At 43.2% G+C, this 23864-nt stretch overlaps 1 protein-coding gene across 4 annotated transcripts in view; it reads left to right on the top strand.

Moving 5' to 3' along the window:
• The first annotated feature begins 3522 nt into the window (after positions 1 to 3522).
• The window catches only part of CDK5RAP1 (CDK5RAP1 mitochondrial tRNA methylthiotransferase), an 84058-nt gene continuing 63716 nt past the window's right edge, over positions 3523 to 23864 (top strand). For 3 of the 4 annotated variants that reach the window (XR_005782044.1, XM_040447321.1, XM_040447323.1), the window contains exons 1-8: positions 3523 to 3634; positions 6948 to 7262; positions 10747 to 10850; positions 11607 to 11641; positions 12642 to 12742; positions 15267 to 15477; positions 17186 to 17306; positions 22342 to 22572. Coding sequence is in view for 3 of the 4 variants with exons in the window: in XM_040447321.1 (XP_040303255.1) it covers positions 6971 to 7262; positions 10747 to 10850; positions 11607 to 11641; positions 12642 to 12742; positions 15267 to 15477; positions 17186 to 17306; positions 22342 to 22572 (1095 nt within the window). In the remaining variant the exon portion in view is untranslated. Of the gene's footprint in view, positions 3635 to 5273; positions 5289 to 6947; positions 7263 to 10746; positions 10851 to 11606; positions 11642 to 12641; positions 12743 to 15266; positions 15478 to 17185; positions 17307 to 22341; positions 22573 to 23864 lie in introns of those variants that run through there. The other variant, XM_040447322.1, reaches the window with a different exon arrangement.

A 23864-nucleotide genomic window follows, 5' to 3' on the forward strand; every position in this document is an offset into this window, starting at 1 on the left:
TCTGTAGAGTTTAAGCATTTTCCAGGAATTCTGGTATACTTTCATAGTACTGATAGTTACCCCAAATGATCAGATCACATTCTAGGTTATCTGGAGAACCACAGTCAAAATCAAGAACCATGATACGGTTTTCAGCCTGTGTTTGCCTTCGTATTTTTGACTGAATTGGTAGCCAGCAGTCATCTAAGTAGACAGTGTGAGCTTAATTCCAGTATATCCCAAACTCCTGAAATCCAGGTTTGTATCCATCATCCTCACCGCCCCAAGAGAGCACGATGGTCCGAGACTCCAGTCTTTGGGCAACTGCCACAGCCTCCTAAATGCTCTCCTTATTTGCCTCTTCATCCTCTTACCCCCAAAGCAGTGTATTCTCTACATGGCAGCCACTTAATAGGCAAAGAAACTGGGAATCAGCAGGGATGACTAACTTGGCCTTGACTATCATGGTAAGTGTCAGAACCTCAATGGGAACCCAGCCAGTCTGACTTTCACTTAGTCAGTCAGTGGTAAGAATAGCATTTTGGGATCAGCCTGGCCTGTGGGTGGATCCCAGTTCTGCTGTGCAGTAGCTGTGTGAGCTTCAGCATGTGATCACCTTTTGTATTTTCACTTTTCTTGCCTTAAAGTGCGCTAATAATAACCTCATAGAGTTCGAGTGAGGAGTTAGAGAAGTCATTGCAGCGGGGGCTGTCAGGGCCCCCAGAGCCTTACAGTTAGGAGTGTTGGGGCCAGTGCCTTATCGACACAGGACTTTCTTCCAAACCACAGATCTCCCTGCCCAGACAGAGCTGAAGTGCTGAGGAACTAATATACATAGGAGCATCTTTCTACCATGACTGCTGGCATATAACTAGTCTAGCTTCCTCTCCTCTTGGGTGTAATAATTCTGGGGTATGTGTGCTACACAGTTTCCCAGAACTCCCCAACAGAATTAAACCCCAGATGGCCACCATGGTAACATTCTTTATTGGCCATCTCCCCTACCCTGTCTCCTTCCCTGACTACCTTGTCAATGTTTCCTGAGACCTCCTACCTGCATTCAAATCCTTGTCTCAGGGTCTGTTTTTGGAGAACCCAGACTAAAACACAATGCAATCATTTATTCATTTAACAACTATTTATTAAGCTCTTCCATGAGTTAGACTCTCTGCTAGATCTTGGGGATGTTGCAACGGACAAGACAGAATGTATCCCTGCTCTCAGGCAATGGCAAGTAAATAAATAATGCTATCATTTTGGATAGTGACAAGTACCGTGAAGAAAATGATGGGATAGTGATGGGAGCAGGTTATATGGAGTGGTCAGGGAGGGCCTCTCTGAAGAGCTGATATTTAAGGTGAGATCTGAAGAATGAGAAGGGACCAGCCAAGAAACAATTTTGGGAAAAAGCATTCCAGAAAGATAATTGTTAAGTAGACTCTGACATAAACATGTGCTTGGAGTATTTATTGAAAGGAGCAAAATAAAGTTACAGAGTTGAGGTGTAGTCAACTAGAGAGAACATGTTAGAAGTAAGTTGGGGAAGTAAAAGTAAGCAGAGGCCAGATCATGCAGGCCCTAGGACATGGTAGGAAATCTGGATTTTATTGCAATGGCAATGACAAGCTACCCAGAGTTTTCAGCAGAGGAATGGCATGATCTTAGCCAATAAAACACAAACAAACAAACAAATTCTGTTAGGCTCGGTATGGGAAATAGGCTGTAGGCGACAAAGGCAAGGGCAGAAGCAAGGAAACTTTGCTGGCTATTGCAGTAGTTTCTGATGAGATGTTGGTGGCCTGGGCTAGAGTTGTAGCACAGGAAGTGGGTAAATTTTAGACATTTTTAAAATGTTTATTTATTTTTGAGAGTGAGAGAGTACGAGCAGGGGAGGAGAAGAAAGTAAGGCAGACACAGAATCCGAAGCAGGTTCCAGGCTCTGAGCTGTCAGCACAAAGCCTGATGTGGGGCTGGAACTCACAAACAGTGAGATCATGACCTGAGCCAAAGTCAGACACCCAACCCACTGAGCCACCCAGGTGCCCTGAGACATTTTTGAGTTAGAGCTGGCAGGACTTGCTGACGGATTGAATCTGGAGGTTGAGGGAGAGGAAACAAAAATGGCCCATTTCAATTTCTCCTAGTGCAACTGGGAGGATGGTTGGGTCATGTACTGAGATGGGCTACCCTGGCAAGGAACAGGTTTTGGGTGAGGATGTGAGTGTGGAAATGAAGAGTTCTGTATTAAGGTAGAGTTGGTCATTAGATACCCAAGAGGACATGTCCCTGTAGGCAGCCGAACTATGGATCCGTAACCACCCTCTCAGGATGGGGGTTCAGGCTGGAATGGCAATGGGAAGTCTTTAACCTCTAGCACAGCGCTGTCCAATAGAAAGAGTATGTGGGCCACGTATACAAATTATTCTTTAAACATTTATTATTTTTTAAAAATATTAATTTTGGGGGAGAGTGCAAGTGGGAGAGGGGCAGACAGAGGGGACAGAGGATCTGAAGTGGGCTGTGCCCTGACAGGCTGATGGCAGTGAGCCTGATGTGGGGCTTGAACTCACAAACTGTGAGATCACGACCTACGTGTAAGTTGGAGGCTCAACTATTTATTTATTTTTGAGAGAAAGAGGGAGTGGGAGAGAGGGAGAGAGAGAGAGGAGGGGGAGGAGGGGCAGACAGACGGGGACAGAGGATCTGAAGCGGGTTCTGCACTGACAGCAGCGAACCCACAAACCATGAGATCATGACCTGCGCGGAGGTTAGTCGCTTAACGGACTGAGCCAATATACAATTTAAAACTTCCCAGTAGCCACAGTAAAAAAGTAAAAAGAGGGGCGCCTGGGTGGTTCAGCCGGTTAAAGGCCAGACTGTCTCAGGTCAAGTCATGATCTCACAGTTCCTGAGATTGAGGACTGCGTGGGGTGTGCGCTAACAGCGCGGAGACTGCTTGGTATTCTGTCTCTCCCTCTCTCCCCCAAAATAAATAAATAAACTTAAAAAAGTAAAAAGAAACAATTTAAATTATGTTTATTTAGCCCAGTATATCCCAAATATTATTTTAACAAGTAATCAACATAAAAATGGTTGATATTTTGCAGTCTTTCTTCCACACCCGCTGTGTATTTTTTTAAAAAAAGTTTATTTATTTTAAGGGGTGGGGGGGGGGCAGAGAGAGAGACAGAGAGAATCCCAAACAGAGGCTATGACAGCGCAGAGCCCCATGCCGAGCTCCATCTCATCCATAGAGAGATCGTGACCTGAGCCAAAATCAAGGGTCGGATGTTTAACCCAGCGAGCACCCAGGCGCCCCTCCGGTGTATATTTTACATTTAGGGCACATTAACTCGCACTCACTCCATTCCCAGCGCTGGGTTACCGCAGGCCAACTAGGGGCGACCAGACAGGTCAGCACCGCAGCGGTTCCCCAAGGCGGGGGGCGGGGGTGTGGGGAGCCGGGAACCGGGAGCCGGGAGCCACCCGGCCGGCACAGGAGGAGGCGCTTCCGGTGCACCGTCAGGGACGGAAGCCGAGGCGGACCGGAAGTCGCTTGTGCGCGCGCTCCGCGGCGGCGGAAGGCGGAGGTGGGGGTCCAGGCCGCCTGAGGGGAGCTCCTGTTGCCGGTTGCTGGGTTTTCGGGCTGCGGGAGGTGAGCGGCCGGGGCGGCGGAGGTGGCCCGTGCTTGGGGCAGGAGGGCGGCGGGGCCCCGCAGGTTCGCGGCGTTCAAAGGGAGATGGCGCGGGCCCTGGAGTCAGTCTGTCGGGGTTCGCGCCCCAGCTCCGCTGCCTGCTCGCCTTGGGCAAGTCACCCCTCCTTGCCCTCAAGCGTTAGCCTCTTCACCTGTGAAGCGGGGAGAATAGAACCTGCTCTACGCTGCTGCTGTGAGGATTAAATACTGTAATCCATGGGAAGGGCTAAGCACCGCGCCTGAAGCCTGGTAACCACCCAAGAAAATGTTTGGGATGTTTATCGTTTATGTTCACTTTTGTTGAAGTGAGGTTGCCGTCTTAACGTTATTGGCGACTACCAGTTTTTGAGCCCCGCCCCCCCAGCCCCTACATTGGTTCTGCAGACGTTTTGCTTGCGTTATCACATTTGATTCCCCCCAGCATTCGAAGAGATGGGTACTATTAAGAAACGGAAGCCCTCCGAGTTTAAGAAGCACCCCAGGTGCCCAAGGTTACCTGGCTAGGCAGCATGTGGGTCAGACTACGACTCCAGAGCTCATGCTCTAAACTGTATTGCTCTGTACCTCCCAGGAAAGGGAGTGTGGGCTGCAAATGTGCAGTTATTGAAGACTTACTGTAAGCCAAGTTGGGTTTTTAATATTTCTTTAATTGTCACAACACCTCTGGGACACAGGTACTGCTTTTAATCCTTATTTTACAGATGTGGAATTGGCAGCTCAGAGATGGGAATTTGACTTGCCCAAGGTCACACAACAAGTAAGGGGCAGAAAAGAGTGACTTTAAAGCTCTCTCTAAAAGACTGCTGTTCTCTGATACTTGAATGTAGCTTGGCATTGCTCCTGCCTAAAGTGCGGGTAGCCTATATGGCAGGTGATCAAGTGAGAGAGGTCATCGGCCACATCTGCTCATTTTACATGTACGGCTCCTGCCAGGAGTCAGTTACTGAATGGGAGATGCTGAGAATGTAGAAATGAATGAGATTTGTTCCCTGCTTTTAGGAACCTGTCTGCCTGTAAGGGATGGCAGAAGTGTAAGTAGTAATTAACAGCAGAGTGTGATGAGTCTTGAGATAGAGATTAGAAGGAGGCTTCGGGAACCCAGAGGAGGACCCCAGCCTAGACTTTGAGGATACAGGCTTCTAGGAGGAAACAGATCTAAAAGCATAGGAGTTGGCTCAGTAAGTATATAGAAGATATACTGGGCAGAGAGAACAGTGTGTATAAAAGCCTAGAAGCTAGGGAAGATCAGTACAGAAATGTCTGGTATGACTGGAGTGAGGCAGTCAGGCTGGAGACCCTGAAGGGGTCTGAAGTCTGTTAAGGACATGTGGTAGAAAGAATGTCTCCATCTCATACTTTGAGTCATCTAGGTTACTTCCTGGGAGGCATCCACTGTTTCTTTAAAAAAAAAAATTTTTTTTTTAATGTTTGTTTATTTTTGAAGGAAAGAGAGCGAATGGGGGAGGGACAGAGAGAGAGAGAGAGGGAGACAGAATCCAAAGCAGGCTCCACGCTCTGAGCTGTCAGCACAGAGCCTGACCCAGGGCTCGAACTCACGGACAGTGAGATCATGACCTGAGCCGAAGTTGGACACTCAACCAACTGAGCCACCCAGGTGCCCGCAACCACTGTTTCTTATGCATTCTGTAGATACTACGTTCATTTATAAGTGTGTACCTTAATATTCTTGCCTTCCTTCCCCCACAGATTAAAGTACAACATATTATAGGTACTGTTGAACACTGTGCTTCCTTGTTTTTGTCATGTATAGATTCAGCCTTACTTTCCAACAGTTGCATTTTATTCCATTGTAAGGATGTACCATGTCTTATTTAACTAGTTCCCTTTTGATGGCATTTAGATCTTTTCCATTCCTTTGCTATTAGAAACACTGCTGCATCGGGGCGCCTGGGTGGCGCAGTCGGTTAAGCGTCCGGCTTCAGCCAGGTCACGATCTCACGGTCTGTGAGTTCGAGCCCTGCGTCGGGCTCTGGGCTGATGGCTCAGAGCCTGGAGCCTGTTTCCGATTCTGTGTCTCCCTCTCTCTCTGCCCCTCCCCCACTCATGCTCTGTCTCTCTCTGTCCCAAAAATAAATAAACGTTGAAAAAAAAATTTAAAAAAAAAAACAAAAACAAAAACAAAAAACAAAAAAAAAGAAACACTGCTGCATCGAATATCTTTATACATGGGGCATTTTGTACATGTAAGACTGTATCTGTAGGATAAATATCTAGGAATGGAACTGCATCTGTAGGATAAATATCTAGGAATGGAACTGCTTGGTCAAAGTGTTTGTGTAATTTTCATGGAAAGTGGCAAATCATCCTGTATAAAGATTTGCAATATTCCATTCCCCCAGCTGTGTGTGAGAGGGCCTGGGTAGGAACTTTGAAGGCAGCAATTTGAGATTCTTGGAGGGTGGGAGGAGTCACTGATCAGACGTGGTGCCTCATGTTAGATACTTACCATTTGAAGGAACTCAGAGGAAGATGCCTTCGGACAGTGGTTTTCATAGAAACAGGCATTGTAGCAAGGTGGCTAGGAGCGCTGGCTTTGTAGTCCTATAGACCTTCATTTGAGTCCTGGCTCTGTTGCTTAGGTGGAGCTTAGGTAAGTTCCTTAGCCTCTCTATGTCTGTTTCCTCATCTCTGAACGGGGTAACAGTGGTGTCTACTGTCTGTTTTGCCAAGGATTGCTGTGAAGATTTAATGCATTATTACATGGAAAGCCCTTGAAACTGTTCCTAGCACAAGGTGCTACTTTGTTATTTTGTCACACCATCTCATCTCTCTACCACCCTTTTGTTTTGAAAATTGCCTGGATTTGTATCTTATCTCTGGCACCCCTTTGTGTGATCTTGGGTAAGTTGCCCCAGTTTTTTTTTTGTTTGTTTTTTGTTTTTAACCTGTAAAATAGGGATAATATTAAGAGTATCTTGGGGCGCCTGGATGGCGCAGTCGGTTAAGCGTCCGACTTCAGCCAGGTCACGATCTCACGGTCCGTGAGTTCGAGCCCCGCGTCAGGCTCTGGGCTGATGGCTCAGAGCCTGGAGTCTGTTTCCCATTCTGTGTCTCTCTCTCTCTCTGCCCCTCCCCTGTTCATGCTCTGTCTCTCTCTATCCCAAAAATAAATAAAGGTTGAAAAAAAAATTAAAAAAAAGAGTATCTTCTTGGGTTTTTGTGTATTAAATGTATTAATACACTGGAAGTGCTTATAGCGTTGCCCTGTATGTCGTGTTAGTAAACATTGGTGATACCTGTTCTTCTTTTGCAGACTTTGGCTGTTGGTTTAGTGCCATGCATCCTTTACAGTGTGTCCTGCAAGCACAGAGAAGGGGCCCCTGGGCTTCTCTGTCCTGGCTGCTGCTCAGGACCTGCAGGGCACAGAGTAGTGTCCACGGCACCACATGTCCTGGTCCAGAGAGGCAGCAGGAAAATGGAGTTCGGAAGGATTTCAGCTCTAGGCTGGCTGCTGGCCCGACTTTTCAGCATTTTTTAAGAAGTGCTTTAGATCCTCAAGAGAAGCCTGATGTGGAGGACCCACCCCCCTATCTCACAGTGGATGAACTTTCTGGGAGGCAGAGAAAAGGTTGGTTTTATTTTTCTTTTCTCTTTGGACTTCTGCTTTGCTCCTTTCCAGCATTTCTGATTCTTAACTGTTCTTTTATTGCAGACCTGGCTCTGCAGGGTTAATAGTATGGGAAGGCTGCTGGCTTATGGAATTGTCAGACTTTATCAAGTAACATTAATATAAAGAAACTCATACTTTTGGTCCATGTGACTGGGGGTGGAAGTCCTGGGGAGTCCTCTCTTTGGTTACTTTTGGAAACCCTATAGTCTCTGTTCTGATTTTTAGATTGTCTTAAGTCATAAGGCACCTTTCACTATTGGTGCTGTAGAAATTCACTTTTTATTCTTCAATAAAGGTTTTCTGAGAAACACTATACAGTCAGTTAAAATACCTTTTCCTTTTTTCTTTTTCTTTTTTCTAAAGTTTATTGGAAGAAACAGAGAGACAGGGAGAGAGAGAACCAGTCGGGGAGGGGCAGAGAGAGAGGGAGACAGAGGATCCAAAGCTGGCTCTTTGCTGACCAGAGAGCCTGATGCAGGGCTTGAACTCACAAACCGCGAGATCATAACCTGAGTAGAAGTCAGACGCTTAACCAACTGAGCCACCCAGGTGCCACAAAATGCCTTTTAAAAAAAAAGTTTGAAAAAATAAAAAACAAGTTTGAAGAGACATTGAAGGGCAGCCAGATCTCTCCCCCTTTGCTCTGTTTCAAAAAAAATATTTCCTTCTATAATTCTTTTTTTTCCAAATGTTTAAATATTTGTTTGCTTGTTTATTTTGAGAGAGAGAGAGAGAGAGAGAGAGAGAGAAAGTGTGTGTGCGTGAACAGGGCAGGGGCAGAGAGAGAGAGGGAAAGAGAGAATCTCAAGCAGGCTCCATGCTGTTAGCGCAGAGCCAGATGGGGGGCTCTGTCCCACAAATTTCGAGATCATGACCTGAGCCAAATCAAGAGCTGGATGCTTAACTGAGCCACCCAGGTGCCCCTCCTTCCATAATTCTTAAAGATTTGGTTGCAGTCGTATAGCACAAATCATTTGTAACTTGATGTTTTCATTTGACACTTTTCTAAATACTGCAGTCTTCATAATCAAATTTTTAAAAATTGGTACAAAATATTACATTGTGCTGTACTATGATATACCTGTTCCCTATAGTAGGACATTAGGTTGTTTCAAAAGTTTTTATAAGTAATGCTATAATATGTATCTTTGTATATACACACACACACATATACATATAAGTGGGTGTATATATTCTAAGACCTTTTTTTTCAGAGTAAATATCAAGGAGTTGAATTAGTAAATCAAGGAGTGTGTACATCTTATGATTCCTGCTAGGTATTTTGTAGTCTTTTTTTTTTTTTTCTTTTTTTTAAAAAAAAAATTTTTTTTCAACGTTTATTTATTTTTGGGACAGAGAGAGACAGAGCATGAACGGGGAAGGGGCAGAGAGAGAGGGAGACACAGAATCGGAAACAGGCTCCAGGCTCTGAGCCATCAGCCCAGAGCCTGACACGGGGCTCGAACTAACGGACCGCGAGATCGTGACCTGGCTGAAGTCGGACGCTTAACCGACTGCGCCACCCAGGCGCCCCTTTTTTTTCCTTATAAATGTTTACTGATTTTTGAGAGAGCGAGCATAAGTAGGGGAGGGGCAGAGAGAGAGGGAGACAGAAGATCTGAAGCAGGCTCCAAGCTGTCAACACACAGCCCAATGTAGCTCAAACCCAGGAACTGTGAGATCATGACCTGAGCCAAAGTCAGGTCATGACCTGAGCCTCAACCTGCTGAGCCACCCACACATCCACTAGTCCTTTTTTTTAGACAAGGAAAGTGAGCCAAAGAGCATTAAAAAAACCCCAAAACCTGATGTTTCTTTCTTTTATAAATTACTGCTCTTTTCTGTTGGTTTTCATAGGATTTTTTTGTCATCAACTTTTAACTTCATTTTGACTTTATTTGGGTCTGTGGATTAAAGATTGCCAGTGGGGACAGGGGTTGATAGAGGAATTTAGTTTGAAAGGGCTTGCCAGAGTGTGAAATTGATGTTCCTATTTTTTTTTTTAAGTTTATTTATTTATTTTGAGAGAGAGAGAGTGCAGCCAGGGGAGGGGCGGAGAGGGAGGAAGAGAGAGAGAATCCCAAGCAGGCCCCATGCTTTCTCATGAACCGTGAAATCATTACTTAAGCCCAACCAAGGGTCCGACGCTTAACCGCTTAATGGACTGAGCCACCCAGGCACCCTTTGATGTTGTGAAAGCTTTGGGTGGCTCAGCTGGTTAAGCATCTGACTCATGATTCCAGCTCAGGTCATGATTTCACAGTTTGTGAGATTGGGACCTGTATTGGACCCTGTGTTCACAGTGCAGAGCCTGCTTTGGATTCTCCCTCTCCCTTTTTCTCTCTGCCTCTCCTGCACACTTGCTCACATGCTTTCTGTCTCTCAAATGAATAAACATTGAAAAAGAAGCTTTATGCACATGTGTTTTATGTCATAATAGAGCCATACTTTTTTTTTTTTTTTTTAAAGGTTTTATTTTTAAGTAATCTCTACTTCATCGTGGGCTCTACTTCAACCTGGGGCTCAAACTTACACCTGGAGATCAAGAGTCCCATGCTCTGCTGACTGAGCCAGCCAGGTGCCACAATGCTTGCTTTCATTTGAAATGTATGTTTGTAGTTTGTAGTTTGTTTGTAGTAGGAAGTTACCTCATTTTTATTTTGTGGCTTTGTGTACCCTCCTGCCATTGTTGTTATTTTCAGAGGTTGGAGAACCTTGTTTTGAGAAAGAGGAGTGTAATGGATTTAAATTTATTTTTGGGGCGCCTGGGCGGCTCACTTGGTTTAGCCTCTGACTCTTGATCTCAGCTCAGGTGTTGATTTCCGGGTTGTGAGTTCAAGCCCTGTGTTGGGCTCTACACTGGGCATAGAGCCTACTTAAAAAAAATTTTTTCGGGGCGCCTGGGTGGCGCAGTCGGTTAAGCGTCCGACTTCAGCCAGGTCACGATCTCGCGGTCCGTGAGTTCGAGCCCCGCGTCAGGCTCTGGGCTGATGGCTCAGAGCCTGGAGCTTGTTTCCGATTCTGTGTCTCCCTCTCACTCTGCCCCTCCCCCGTTCATGCTCTGTCTCTCTCTGTCCCAAAAATAAATAAACGTTGAAAAAAAAAAATTTTCCCCCTAAGTTGATAATCAACACTATCAGCTAGTCCTCCCTTTTCTGTTTTTATAACCACGTTGCCTTGATTCTCAGGTGCATGTTTCCCCTGTATTTTAAATGACATAGCCTGTAATTATGTATGTATGTATTGCAGTGTTTCTTTTGTTCTGAAAGGCTGTTGTTAATTTGGCAGTACCTCTGGCAGTTAATGGTATCTTAGAATTGAGGCAACAGGGGACTTGGATAACTGGTTGCCTCAGATGTTTCTGGGGCATTTGGGAAAGAGACCTTTTGAGACATACGGTCCCTTTTAGTCTGCCTACTGTGGAATCCTCCTCTCATTGCAGTCTACCTGGAGACCTATGGCTGTCAGATGAATGTGAATGACACAGAGATAGCCTGGTCTGTCTTACAGAAGAGTGGCTACCTGCGCACCAGGAACCTCCAAGAGGTACGTGGGTTTTCTGCTTCCCTTGTTTCCTGGGCCTGGATGAGACTCTGCATTTGTGCCAGGACTTATTTTTTTAATTTTTATTTTTTTAATGTTTATTTATTTTTGAGACAGAGAGAGACAGAGCATGAATGGGGGAGGGTCAGAGAGAGAGGGAGACACAGAATCCGAAGCAGGCTCCAGGCTCTGAGCTGTCAGCCCAGAGCCCGATGCGGGGCTCGAACTCACGGACCGTGAGATCATGACCTGAGCTGAAGTCGGACCCTTAACCAACTGAGCCACCCAGGCACCCCTGTGCCAGGACTTAGATACAGCTTTAGAAACAGGGTATGGCCTGGTGAGAGTGGGTTTCCTTGAGTAAAGTGTGTAGCATGGGACTAAGGTGTATTTTTGTTCTGGTTATTTTTGAAACTTTTATGGTGGTGCTCATTTTTAGGCAAGGAACTAGGTTAAAAATGGGCTGTGAGGTGGAGGGGAACGGAGGAGTTAGTGTTTAATCTCTGAACCCAACAGAGGAGATTTAGTTGGGGAACATGAAATGATTCTGGAGCTTGATGGTGGTAATGATTGCACAATAGTGTGAATGTACTTAATGTTCCTGAACTGTACACTTAAAAATGGTTAAAATGGTAAATTTTATGTATGTTTTTACCACGGTAGTAGGAATAATAGGAAAGAAAAAGCTGTGGGTAGTGATTCTATAAGGCAGATTTCAGAGATTGTAATTTTCCCTTTTTTTCCTATTTTTCCACTCAGGCTGATGTGATCCTCCTTGTCACGTGTTCTATCAGGTGGGAGTTTGTTCTTTACCTAGAGAGTGAACGTGTTTTGTGTCAGACTTAGCAGTGCCAGGCTGGCCTACCTGTGGAGATGAGTCAGTGGACTTGCAGTTTTACAACATGGGAGATAGCAGCGATGGAACTGGGCTGACATTTGCTGAGCACGTGCTGCGTATCCTGTCTCGTGCTGAGCACTATACATACACTGATTTAATTCTCACAACCACCCTATGGGGTAGGTGCTATAATCAAACCCATTTTATAGATGAGGGGTATGTTGAGGCACCCAGCTTTTCCTAAGGGTTCTCTTGCAGGTAATGGCACTTGTTTAGAATGTAGCATCATGAGGGTTAGGGTGCAGTCAGTGGCCGGGGACAGGGTTCTTCTGAACGGAGATGGGTGGCATCCATCGGAAGTAAACATATTCTGTTTCTTACTTTGTTTCTGTGTACAAGGCACATTTGTGTTAGTGTTTCCTTAGTGTTAATGGAATCCAGCATTTTTGTTGGGGGTGTTTCTGCTGTAAGACACTGAACTAGATGGCTTTGGGAGATTCAGAAATGAACCCTCCTCCATGGAGCCTTGCTTTAAGGAGCTTAGTCTGATATGGGAACTAAAGCAGAGTCACAAATAGCTCTAACATCTGGCAGAAAGCACTATATAAAAAATCAAACAATAAAAGAGAAGTTGCTAAGTATAGGGCAAAGTATAGTTATAAGGCAGTTAAAGGGCAGACAGACTCTGTACGAGGCTTTGTGAAGTAGATTCTGAGTTTGACGTAAAGGCTTGTCAGGTGTGGAGATATGCAGGAAGGGTGTCATTGTGGGAATGGTGAATTGTAGCAAGTGGTGCTTCTTCAGTTGGCTCCCTGCCTGTCTTCCCTTAACTTAAAAGGTAGATATTCATTTAAAGGGTTGACGTTTCTTTTGATTTTTATTTCCGTTGCCCTACTCTTTTAGCTTGTGGTATAGTTGATTTTCAGGTTCAGTTATACCTCTTTTGATCTTTGTAGGGAGAAGGCTGAACAGACCATCTGGAATCGTTTACATCAGCTTAAAGCCCTGAAGACAAAACGGCGCCGCTCCCAAGTGCCTCTGAGGATTGGGATTCTAGGTATCCGGTAATTTGGAGATTTTGTGTTTTGATAGTTGGGCTCCATGAAAATGAAAAAAAAAATTTTTTTTTTTTTTATGTTTATTGATTTTTGGGGAGAGAAAGAGAGACAGTGTGCAAGCAGGGGAGGGACAGAGAGAGATGGAGACACAGAATCTGAAGCAGGCTCCAGGGTCTGGGCTGTCAGCACAAAAGCCCGATGCAAGGCTTGAACTCACAAGCTGTGAGATCATGACCTGAGCTGAAGTCAGATGCATAACCAACTGAGCCACCCAGGTGCCCTGAAATTTTTTTTTTTTAAGTTTGTTTGTTTATTTTGAGAGAGATAGTGCATACATGTGCAAATTGGGGAGGGGCAGAGAGAGAGAGGGGGGGAAAGAGAGAATCCCAAGCAGGCTCTGTGCTGTCAATGCAGAGCCTGATGTTGGGCTTGATCCATGAACCTTGAGATCATGACCTGAGCTGAGATCAAGAGTCGGATGCTCAAGTGACGAGCACCCAGGTGCCCCTTCATGTAGCTTTGTATGCTAGGCTTTCCGTTAGATGCTGGATTCCCAGCGTTTGAAGAAATGTCATGCGTCCCATGTAACTTTTGTATTTGATGTCAAAGGCTGTAGCATGAAATAAGCTAAAGCTCATAAAAAGGGCTTTTCATAGTGCCTTGAAGTCATGGGTACTCAGAATATGGTCTGTCCTTGTTAGAGTTTAATGGGGCTGATGGTGGCAGAGTTATGGATAGGAGAGAGTTTGGCGTCTGAAGGAACAGCATGAATTTAGAGTGTAGGCACCTTTCGTCTTGACTCTTGAAGTAGAGCCAAGTGAGGATCTAGATCTGCACTGACCAGTATGGTAGCCACTAGCCACATGTGGTTATTTAAATTTAGCTAAAATTAAATAATATTAAAATTTACTTTTTCACTCTCACTAGCCACATATTGACTTCTCAGTAGTCACACTTGACTAGTGGCTACCATTTTGGACAGCACAGATAAAGAATATTTCTATCATTTGAGGAAGTTCTGTTGGACACCTCTGATCTAGATACCTGGAAAGCATATCTCAAAAATGAATATTCTGTACCCTCTTGGTCCCAGAATTTAGTTAATGTATTTAACTTTAAAATTGGCTGTCCATTGTGGAATGATTAAATTAATTCCTATTGATGGGTCAAAACATAGTTGGAGCATATCCTGTTATACAGATTAATGTACTAAGTGACAGGAGGATGGAAGGATTAGCTGAAGTGTTTTGTTTCTTTTTTTATTTTTTATATTTTAATGTTTATGTATTTTTGAGAGACAGAGAGACTGAGAGTGAGCTGGGGAGGGACAGAGAAAGAAGGTGGCACAGAATCCCAGATAGGCTCCAGGCTCTGAGCTGTCAGCATAGAACCCGATGCGGGGCTCAAACCTACGAACTGAGAGATCATGACCTGAGCTGAAGTTGGACGCTGATCTAACTAAGCCCATCCAGGTGCCCCTGAAATGTTTTGTTTCATTTCAGTGCCTTCATTATAGAAGCCCCTGGCTGTATCTTTGTTAGGAATTTCAGAAATCCCCCCCAATACTTTGTTTTTTATTGTGGGAAAATATAGGTAACATGAAATTTATCATTTGAGCCCTTTTTTAAAATGTACAGTTCAGTGGCTTCAAGTTTATTCATATTGTTGTGCAACCATCACCACCATCCATTTCCAGAACTTTTTCGTCTTCCCCAACTGCAACTCTCTACCCATTAAATAACTTCCCATTTCCCTTCTCACCTTAGCTCCTGGCAATTTACCATTGTACTTTCTGCCTCTATGAATTTGATTATTCTCGGTAACTCATACAAGTGGAATCATGGAATATCTGTCCTTTTGTGAGTGGCTTATTTCATTTAGCACAATGTCTTCAAGATTCATCCATATCATAGCATATATCAGAATTTCCTTCCTTTTTTAAGGCTGAATAATATTCCATTTTATGTATACACCATATCTGTTGATGGACACTAGGGTTGCTTCTACCTTTGGGCTATTGTGAATGATACTGCTATGAACATAGGTGTATAACCAAGAATAGGTTTTTTTGTTTTTTTTTTTTTTAATGTTTATTTGTGAGAGAGGGAGGGGCAGATTGAGGGAGGACAGAAGATCTAAAGCGGGCTCTGTGCTGACAGCAGTGAGCCCGATGAGAGGCTCAAACTCATGAAACCATGAGAACATGACTTCAACCGAACAAATCAAGAGTCAGACCCTTAACTGACTGAGCCACCCAGGTGCCCCTGGATGATGGTTTAATTTTTTTCTGAGCATTTAATTGATTTCTTTAGTTGCTTGCTTCCTTTGGTTTTCTCATATAGGAAGATGCAGGTTCCAGTGCTATGGAAGTATTGGGCAAATTTGGGGAATGATGATGCTACACTCTTAGAGAAGTTTCTGTGCCCTGGTCTCTGAATGTAGCTGGAGGTAATGTGTACTGAGGAGAAACCACGAGACCAGATGCATTTGTGAATGGGTACTTATTTTGTTTTCCTTCCTCAGGCTGCATGGCTGAGAGATTGAAGGAGGAGATCCTCAACAGGGAGAAAATGGTGGATATTTTGGCTGGTCCAGATGCCTATCGGGACCTTCCTCGGCTGCTGGCTGTCGCTGAGTCAGGTCAACAAGCTGCCAATGTGCTGCTCTCTCTGGATGAGACCTATGCTGATGTCATGCCAGTCCAGACAAGCCCCAGTGCTACATCTGCCTTCGTGTAAGACGCTGCCCAAGAGACAGGGAGTGAACTTCTCCTTTCTCTTAAAATAATGTTAATTTTGCTACATTAAAGCAAATTAATACATGCATATAGGACAAAACATAAAAAACAAAAAACTGATAAAGTCAGACTCCTTCACATCTCTTCTCCCCAGTCTTGTAGGCCACCTCAGAGGCAGCCATGTTAGTAGTTTCTTGTATAATCCTTTTAGGAGTGTTCTTTCCATATCCATTCATACATGTAATATGGGATCTTTCCTACCATTCTTTCTGTATTCTAATTTTTTACTTAAGAAAATATCTTCAGCTTTCCTATTCCTTTTTTTCTTCCCCTGAACTTTAACTGAAAAAAAGTAGTAAAATCTGGTGACAAAATAGTTCATATTTGTTGAAGAATACGTGGAAAAGATAAAAAAAAAAAAAACATGAGGAAAGTAAGAGTCACCTATATTCCAACCACCTAATGATGAACACTGTTATCATTTTGCTATATTACTCCTGCCCTTTCCTGTGTGTGTATGCTTTGTACCTGTGTTTAGTTGTAAAAATGGGCTCTTGATGTACTTGGTTTTATAACCTTACTTTAAATGGTGAAATATTTTAATTTTATGTAATTAAATTTTCTATAACAGAGATTGGCAAATTGGCAAAAAAAAATTACAGCCTGTTTTTTGTAAATGAAGTTACTGAAATATAGCCTTACCATTTGTTTATATATCACCTGTGGCTGGTTTTGCCATTACAGTAGCAGAATTGAGTAATCGTGACACAGCCCGTGTGGTCTGTGAAGCCTGAAATATTTACTGTCTGTTTCTTATAGAAAGTTTGTCAACCTCTGTCATTTTAATGGCTATCCCACACTTCTTGGAAAGCTTAATAAAAACAATAGCTAACATTTATTTAACAGTTCTTCAGTGAACATCTTTGATATTCATAATTATTTCCTTAAGGTAAATTAATGTTTTCATATACAGGATGCAAATGGAAGAGAGTGATTTAACTTAGAAACCTAATAATTGGATGAGGAATGAGTGAGAACTATGAATTCCTGTTTTAAATCTGAAGTTTCTCAGGGGCGCCTGGGTGGCTCAGTCGGTTGAGTGTCTAACTTTGGCTTAGGTCATGATCTTGCTGTCCATGAGTTCAAGCCCCATGTCAGGCTCTGTGCTGACAGCTCAGAACCTGGAACCTGCTTTGGATTCTGTGTCTCCCTCTCTCTCTGCCCCTCCCCTACTTGTGCTCTTTCTCTCTCTCTCTCTCTCTCTCTCTCTCTCTCTCTTTCTCTCTCTCTTTCTCTCTCTGTCTGCAAAAATAAACTTAAAAAAAAAAAAAGAAAAATCTGAAGTTTTTCCTCCCCATACACACTTCATAATATATATATTTTTCTGGTGTAGATGTAAAAAGTTCAAACGTTTTCTATTTATGGGGTATACTCCTGGTACATCTGCACCCTTTCCCTCACCACTGTGCTCCCTCAGGGTAACTGCTCTGTCTACCAGTTGTGATGTGGTTTATATCATGTGCTTAGATACTAGTTTTTAAAGATAAAAAATGTCTGCCTTAAAAATGTCTCAGATTGGTCCAGTGTGAATATGGTGCCAAGAGGATTCAGAGCCAGAGGATAACGTCTAGGGAGCTCTGACCTGCTCCTTGGGTGGGAGCAGGTGTCCCATTCCTCTTACTAAGTTTTGGTGCTTTTCCCCCAGGTCTATCATGCGAGGCTGTGACAATATGTGTAGCTACTGCATCGTCCCTTTCACTCGTGGCCGGGAGAGGAGTCGGCCTGTTGCTTCCATTCTAGAGGAAGTGAGGACGCTTTCTGAGCAGGTGAAAAGTTCTGTTGGCTTTCATCTTATAAGTGTATTTTTAGGAGAATGAGGACAACCTTTCTAGTTTTGCTTCCTGTGCTGTCTCCGAGCTGTAGAAGTTTAGAACCATACCTGGCCAGGAAGAAATACTTGGCTGAACATCTTTGATTTGCTGCCCATGTGAAGTTTGCTTCAGAGGCAGCACAGTGGAATGGAGAGAGCATGAGTTTACAGTCAGATGACTGAGTATGAATTCTGGCTGCACCATTCTCTGGTTTAGTGCCCTGGCACAGGTCATGTAACTATCTTCTTTTAGTTATTTATGAAAAAAAATTTCTTCTTAAGTTTTGTTCATTTATTTTGAGAGAGAGAGAAACAGAGTGTGAGTAGGGGAGAGGCAGAGAAAGGGAGAGAGAGAGAATCCCAAGCAGGCTCCACACTGTCAGTGCAGAGCCTGATGCCAGGCTCAGACTCACAAACTATGAGATCATGACCTGAGACGAAATCAGGAGTCAGATGCTTAACCCACTGAGCCACCCAGGCGCCCCCTAACTGTCTTCTTTTAAACACAGTTTCTTAATCTATGAAAAGAAGATAAAATAGTAACTTCCGTTCTGGGTTATTGGAAGGATTGTCCTAATTTAAATGGTTTTTTGTTTTGTTTTTAATTTTTTTTTAACATTTATTTATTTATTTATTTAAAAAAATTTTTTTTTTAAATTTTTTTTTTTTTTCCCCAACGTTTATTTATTTTTGGGACAGAGAGAGACAGAGCATGAACGGGTGAGGGGCAGAGAGAGAGGGAGACACAGAATCGGAAACAGGCTCCAGGCTCTGAGCCATCAGCCCAGAGCCTGACGCGGGGCTCGAACTCACGGACCGCGAGATCGTGACCTGGCTGAAGTCAGACGCTTAACCGACTGCGCCACCCAGGCGCCCGTAACATTTATTTATTTTTGAGACAGAGAGAGACAGAGCATGAACAGGGGAGGGGCAGAGAGAGAGAGGGAGACACAGAATCCGAAGCAGGCTCCAGGCTCTAAGCTGTCAGCACAGAGCCCGACGCAGGGCTCGAACCCATGGACCGTGAGATCATGACCTGAGCCAAAGTTGGATGCTTAACTGACCAAGCCACCCAGGCGCCCCAGTTTTGTTTTGTTTTTAAAGTAATCTCCATACCCAGCATGGGGCTCAAACTCCCAACCCCAAGATCAAGAGTCACATTTTTGGGGTGCCTAGGTGGTTCAGTCAGACATCAGACTCTTGATTTTGGCTCAGGTGATGATCCCAGGGTTGTGGGATTGAGTCCCTCACATGGGGCTCCATGCTGGGCATGGAGACTGCTTAAGGTTCTCTCTCTCTCTCTCTCTCTCTCTCTCTCTCTCTCTCTCTGTCTCTCTGTCTCTCTGTCAGTGTCACTCAAATTAGAAAAGTCACATGCTCTACTGAGCCCCCCCATAGTTAAAAACTTTTTTAATGTTCATTTACTTATGTTGAGAGGGAGAGAGAGAGAACAAGAGCGCACACGCACCCAAGAGGGCGTGGGGGAGGGGCTGAGAGAGAAAGGGAGAGAGAGAATCCCAAGCAGGCTCTGGGCTGTTGGCGCAGAGCCCCACATGGGGCTCAGTCTCATGAATTGTGAGATCATGACCTGAGTTAAAATCAAGAGTTAAACACTTAACTGACTGAGCCACCCAGACACCCCAGTTTAAATGCTTTTAAACTACCTGGCACCCAGTAAATTTTCAGAGAATGCTTTATCTGTCCATTCTAGGAAACATCCCAAATCTCTTGTTCATTTTATCACAGAGCCAGCTCACTAGTTGAGGGACAGAGAACAGATGAGGGTAGTGAATCCCATCAGAGGCCAGAGGGGAGATAATTGCTATTTTCCTGCTATTGGGAGCTTGTCTCCCCCCCAACTCTAGGCCTGGATCTGCTAGCCCTGAAAAAGAGGACAGTAGGTGGGAATATGGAGCTTTTCTTTCATTAGAGTTTCCCTGTTTCCTTACTTGCTTGGCTCGGGAACTGTCGGAGGCTAGCCTCTGCTCCAGTTTTTAGTCAGCAGTTTCTTCTTACAGTCTGGCAGTGCTCTCTTCTCATCTCCATCCCTTAGTTCTCAATTCCCTGTTTGGTCCCTGGCTGCTCTCCAGACCCCACCTCTGCAAGTGCTTCCTGGTCTCCAGTTGTCTCCTTCTCCCCTTCCACCTCTCCCACCGTAGCAGAACTCTTCAGGATAGAGACATTCTGTTTATTTATTTTTCAAATTTGTTTATTTATTTTGAGAGAGACAGAGTGTGTGAGCAGGGAAGGCAGAGAGAGAGGGAGAGAGAATCCCAAGCAGGCTCCACGTCATCAGCACAGAGCCTGACATGGGGCTCGAACTCATGAACCTCGAGATCACGACCTGAGCCGAAACCAAGAGTTGGATGCTTAACAGACTGAACCACCCAGGCGCCCTTGTTAATATCTTTTTATATGTGTGTGTATTTTCCTTAGTTTTATATATATTTTTATAATATAATATTAATATGTAATATTAATGTTAATTGTTTATATATAAATATATAATAATATATATATAATATTGTTATAATAATATATATTATATATAATACATATAATATACATAATATAATGTATTATACATAATATATGTGCATAATATATATAACAATATAACAATATATAATATATAGTATTAATATATAATATTAATATATAATATTGTTTAGTCACCTCTAATATTAAGGCACTCCCTTAGTCACGCCATTGTTAAACCAAATTAAGAAAAGTTACAAAGGACATTATTTGGACCGTTGTTAAAAATTTGATTTATAGTATGTGGATATTTAGGGGCAAAAGAGCATGTTGTTTGTAACTTGTTCTCAGAAGGCTCAGAAAAATATGTGCTTGCATGTGTATGTGCAGAGAGAGGGTGTATCTGAGTGTGAGCATGTGAATGATAAGCAGATGGTGTGCAGTGTTAACCGTGAACCTGGGCAAAGAGTATATGGGAGTTCTTTTTACTATTCTTGTAATTTTTCTGTACGTTTGAAATTTCATCAAAATTAAGTTAAAAAAATAGTCTATTTATAGCAACTTTTTTTTCCTTAGTGAAGTTTTATAATGCAAGTTTTCAAACAGATAATTTGAAAGTCTAGTACAGTAAGTACAGTTAATAAACTTGTCATATTTGCTTTATCTTCCTGTCTTTATATATGCATAAATATATGTTTTTTGAAACATTTCAAGGCTGAGTTGTAAATATCAGGCTTCTTAACCCTGTATATTTCAGTATGCATCTTCTCAGAATAAGAGTTTTTCCATTCATAATACCATTATTACATGTAGAAAATTGAACAACTAATATTATATGATATGTAACTCATATTCAGAATTTCTCTTTTTTAAAGTTTGTTTATTTTTAAGTAATCTCTTCATCTAATGTGGGGCTTGAACTCACGATCCTGAGATCAAGAGTCACATGCTCTTATAACTCAGCCAACCAGGGGCGCCTGGGTGGCTCAGTCGGTTAAGCGTCCGACTTCGGCTCAGGTCATGATCTCACGGTCCATGAGTTCGAGCACCGCATCGGGCTCTGTGCTGCCAGCTCAGAGCCTGGAGCCTGTTTCAGATTCTGTGTCTCCCTCTCTCTGACCCTCCCCCATTCATGCTCTGTCTCTCTCTGTCTCAAAAATAAATAAACATTAAAAAAAAATTAAAAAAAAAACCTCAGCCAACCAGATGCCCCTCAAAATTTCTTAATTGTCCAAAAATATGTATGTATGTATGTATTTATTTTTAGACAGTATGAGTGGTAGAGGGAGGGAGAGAGAGTCTTAAGCAGGCTCCAGTGTGGAGCCAGACATGGGGCTTAATCTCATAACCTTGAGATCATGACCTGAGCCAAAATCAAGAGTTGGATGCCTAATCTACTGAGCCATCCAGGCACCCCAAGAATATCTTACTGCTTTTTTATTTTCAAACTAAGATCCAGTCAAACTTTGTGGTTTTATTTGTTGTTTTTAATATTTTTTCATTCTCTCTTAATTTCATTTTTTTTTGTTTGCTTTAAATGATACATTAAGTTTTTGAAGAGATCAGATACATCTGGATTTGTCTGATTGCTTCTTTTTTTTTTTTTTTAATTTTTGTTTTTCAACATTTTATTTATTTTTGGGACAGAGAGAGACAGAGCATGAACGGGGGAGGGGCAGAGAGAGAGGGAGACACAGAATCGGAAACAGGCTCCAGGCTCTGAGCCATCAGCCCAGAGCCTGACGCGGGGCTCGAACTCACGGACCGTGAGATCGTGACCTGGCTGAAGTCGGACGCTTAACCGACTGCGCCACCCAGGCGCCCCTGTCTGATTGCTTCTTAATGTTGTCATTTAAAATATTCTTCTGAATTCTGATAAACTGGAAGTTAAATGTAAAAGCTTAATTCAATTTAGACTAAATACTTTGGGAAGAATACATTATGGGCAGTGATTATATAATATTCAACTGGCAGAATGGTGTCATAATTTGATTTATAGTGCTATAGATTAACCATTATTACTGAACATTGAATTTCATCCAGGTTTTTGCTATTCTGAAAAATGCTTTGGAGATTAATTTTTATGTAAGATTTTATTTTTCTAAAAATTAAAAAGTTCTTTTAAGGTTTATTTTTGAGAGAGAGAGAGAGACAGTGCAAGCAGGGGAGGGGCAGAGAGAGAGGGAGACACAGAATCCGAAATAGGCTTCAGGCTCTGAGCTGTCAGCACAGAGCCTGACGCAAGTCTCGAGCCCATGAACCATGAGATCATGACCTGAGCCGTTGTTGGATGCTTAACTGATTGAACCACCCAGGTGCTCTTGTAAAGTTTTATTCTGAAGTTCAGTTCTTCAGACAAGATGCCCAAATACTAAATTACTGGATTAAAATACAGACTAGAATACATTTATGAATGGCTCTAGGTGGGTTGAACTAATATCCATTAGTGATTTGCACGAAACTACCAAAAAAGTTTTAAATTGCTTCCAATATATTCACTTTCCCTTTCTCAGGGGCTGAAAGAAGTGACACTCCTTGGTCAGAATGTTAATAGTTTTCGGGACAGTTCAGAGGTCCAGTTCAACAATGCAGTGTCTACCAACCTCAGCCGTGGCTTCTCCACCAACTGTAAACCCAAGCAAGGAGGCCTTCGTTTTGCTCACCTTCTGGATCACGTCTCCAGAGTAGATCCTGAAATGAGGATCCGTTTCACTTCTCCCCACCCCAAAGACTTTCCTGATGAGGTGAGTATCAACAGTGAACCGTGCCAAGCTGTTATCAGTATGTGTAAGCTTGCCAAGGCTGGACCCAGTGGGATACAGCAGTCCTTGAATCTTGCTCAGGGGATCTTGTGGTGTATTGCCCTTTGATTCCACCACAGTTAAAGTCCACCAGTGTTGGGGCAGAGATAGGACTGATAATATTTAAAAAAAATTTTATTTTTTTTTGGGATTGATGTATAGTTGACACACTATATGTATATGATGTATAGTTTCAGGTGTACAACATAGTGATTTTGGCAAGTTTTATGTTATGCTGTGCTCACCGCAAGTATAGAGATAGGACTGATATTCGGGGAAGTTAAGGTCACCTGGGACCATGAGGACTCTGCGGAGAGAGGTTTTATTACAAGATTTTATGGGAAGGACAGAAAGGGAGGCGATATGTTGCAGTGGGAAACAGTCCAGACTTTGGCCTGAGACAAGACGTGAGTTAAATCCTAGCTCTTCCCTTGCTTTATTAGTAGGTATGACTGTTTCATCTTGTCCTCTTCATCTGTAAAATGAGGTTAATAATAACCTCCTGCTTTTTGGGGGGGGTTGAGAAATAGGTATATTGTATGGAAGGTTTTTTCCCCGTTGTTTTATAAAGGCTTGGATTTTTTGGCTTCGTTTTGAACCTTTTTTTAAAGTTTTTAAAAAATTAAAAAACTTTTTTTTTTAATTTTTTTTTTTTCAACGTTTATTTATTTTTGGGACAGAGAGAGACAGAGCATGAACGGGGGAGGGGCAGAGAGAGAGGGAGACACAGAATGGGAAACAGGCTCCAGGCTCTGAGCCATCAGCCCAGAGCCTGACGCGGGGCTCGAACTCACGGACCGCGAGATGGTGACCTGGCTGAAGTCGGACGCTTAACCGACTGCGCCACCCAGGCGCCCCTAAAAAACTTTTTTTTAAAAAAATAATGTTTATTTATTTTTGAGATACAGAGAGATAGAGCACAAGTCGGGGAGGGGCAGAGAGAGAGGGAGACACAGAATCCGAAATAGGCTCCAGGCTCTCAGCTGTCAGCACAGAGCCTGATGCAGGGCTTGAACTCACGAACCACGAGTTCATGACCTGAGCCAGAGTCAGACGCCCGACTGACTGAGCCACCCAGCAGCACCCCTTAAAGTATTTTTGATTTGGTGAAACATCTGTCTTTTTGCCCCACTGCTACTTTTTTCTCACTGGATTGTCTTCTTACTGAGTTGTAAAACTTTTTTTATGTATTCTTGGTACAAATCCTTTGTCAGTGTATTTTTTCAAATATTTTT

The sequence above is a fragment of the Herpailurus yagouaroundi genome, unplaced genomic scaffold, assembly GCF_014898765.1.
Source record: "Herpailurus yagouaroundi ecotype Mexico unplaced genomic scaffold, PumYag 196, whole genome shotgun sequence".
NCBI classification, from domain to species: Eukaryota; Metazoa; Chordata; class Mammalia; order Carnivora; family Felidae; genus Herpailurus; species Herpailurus yagouaroundi.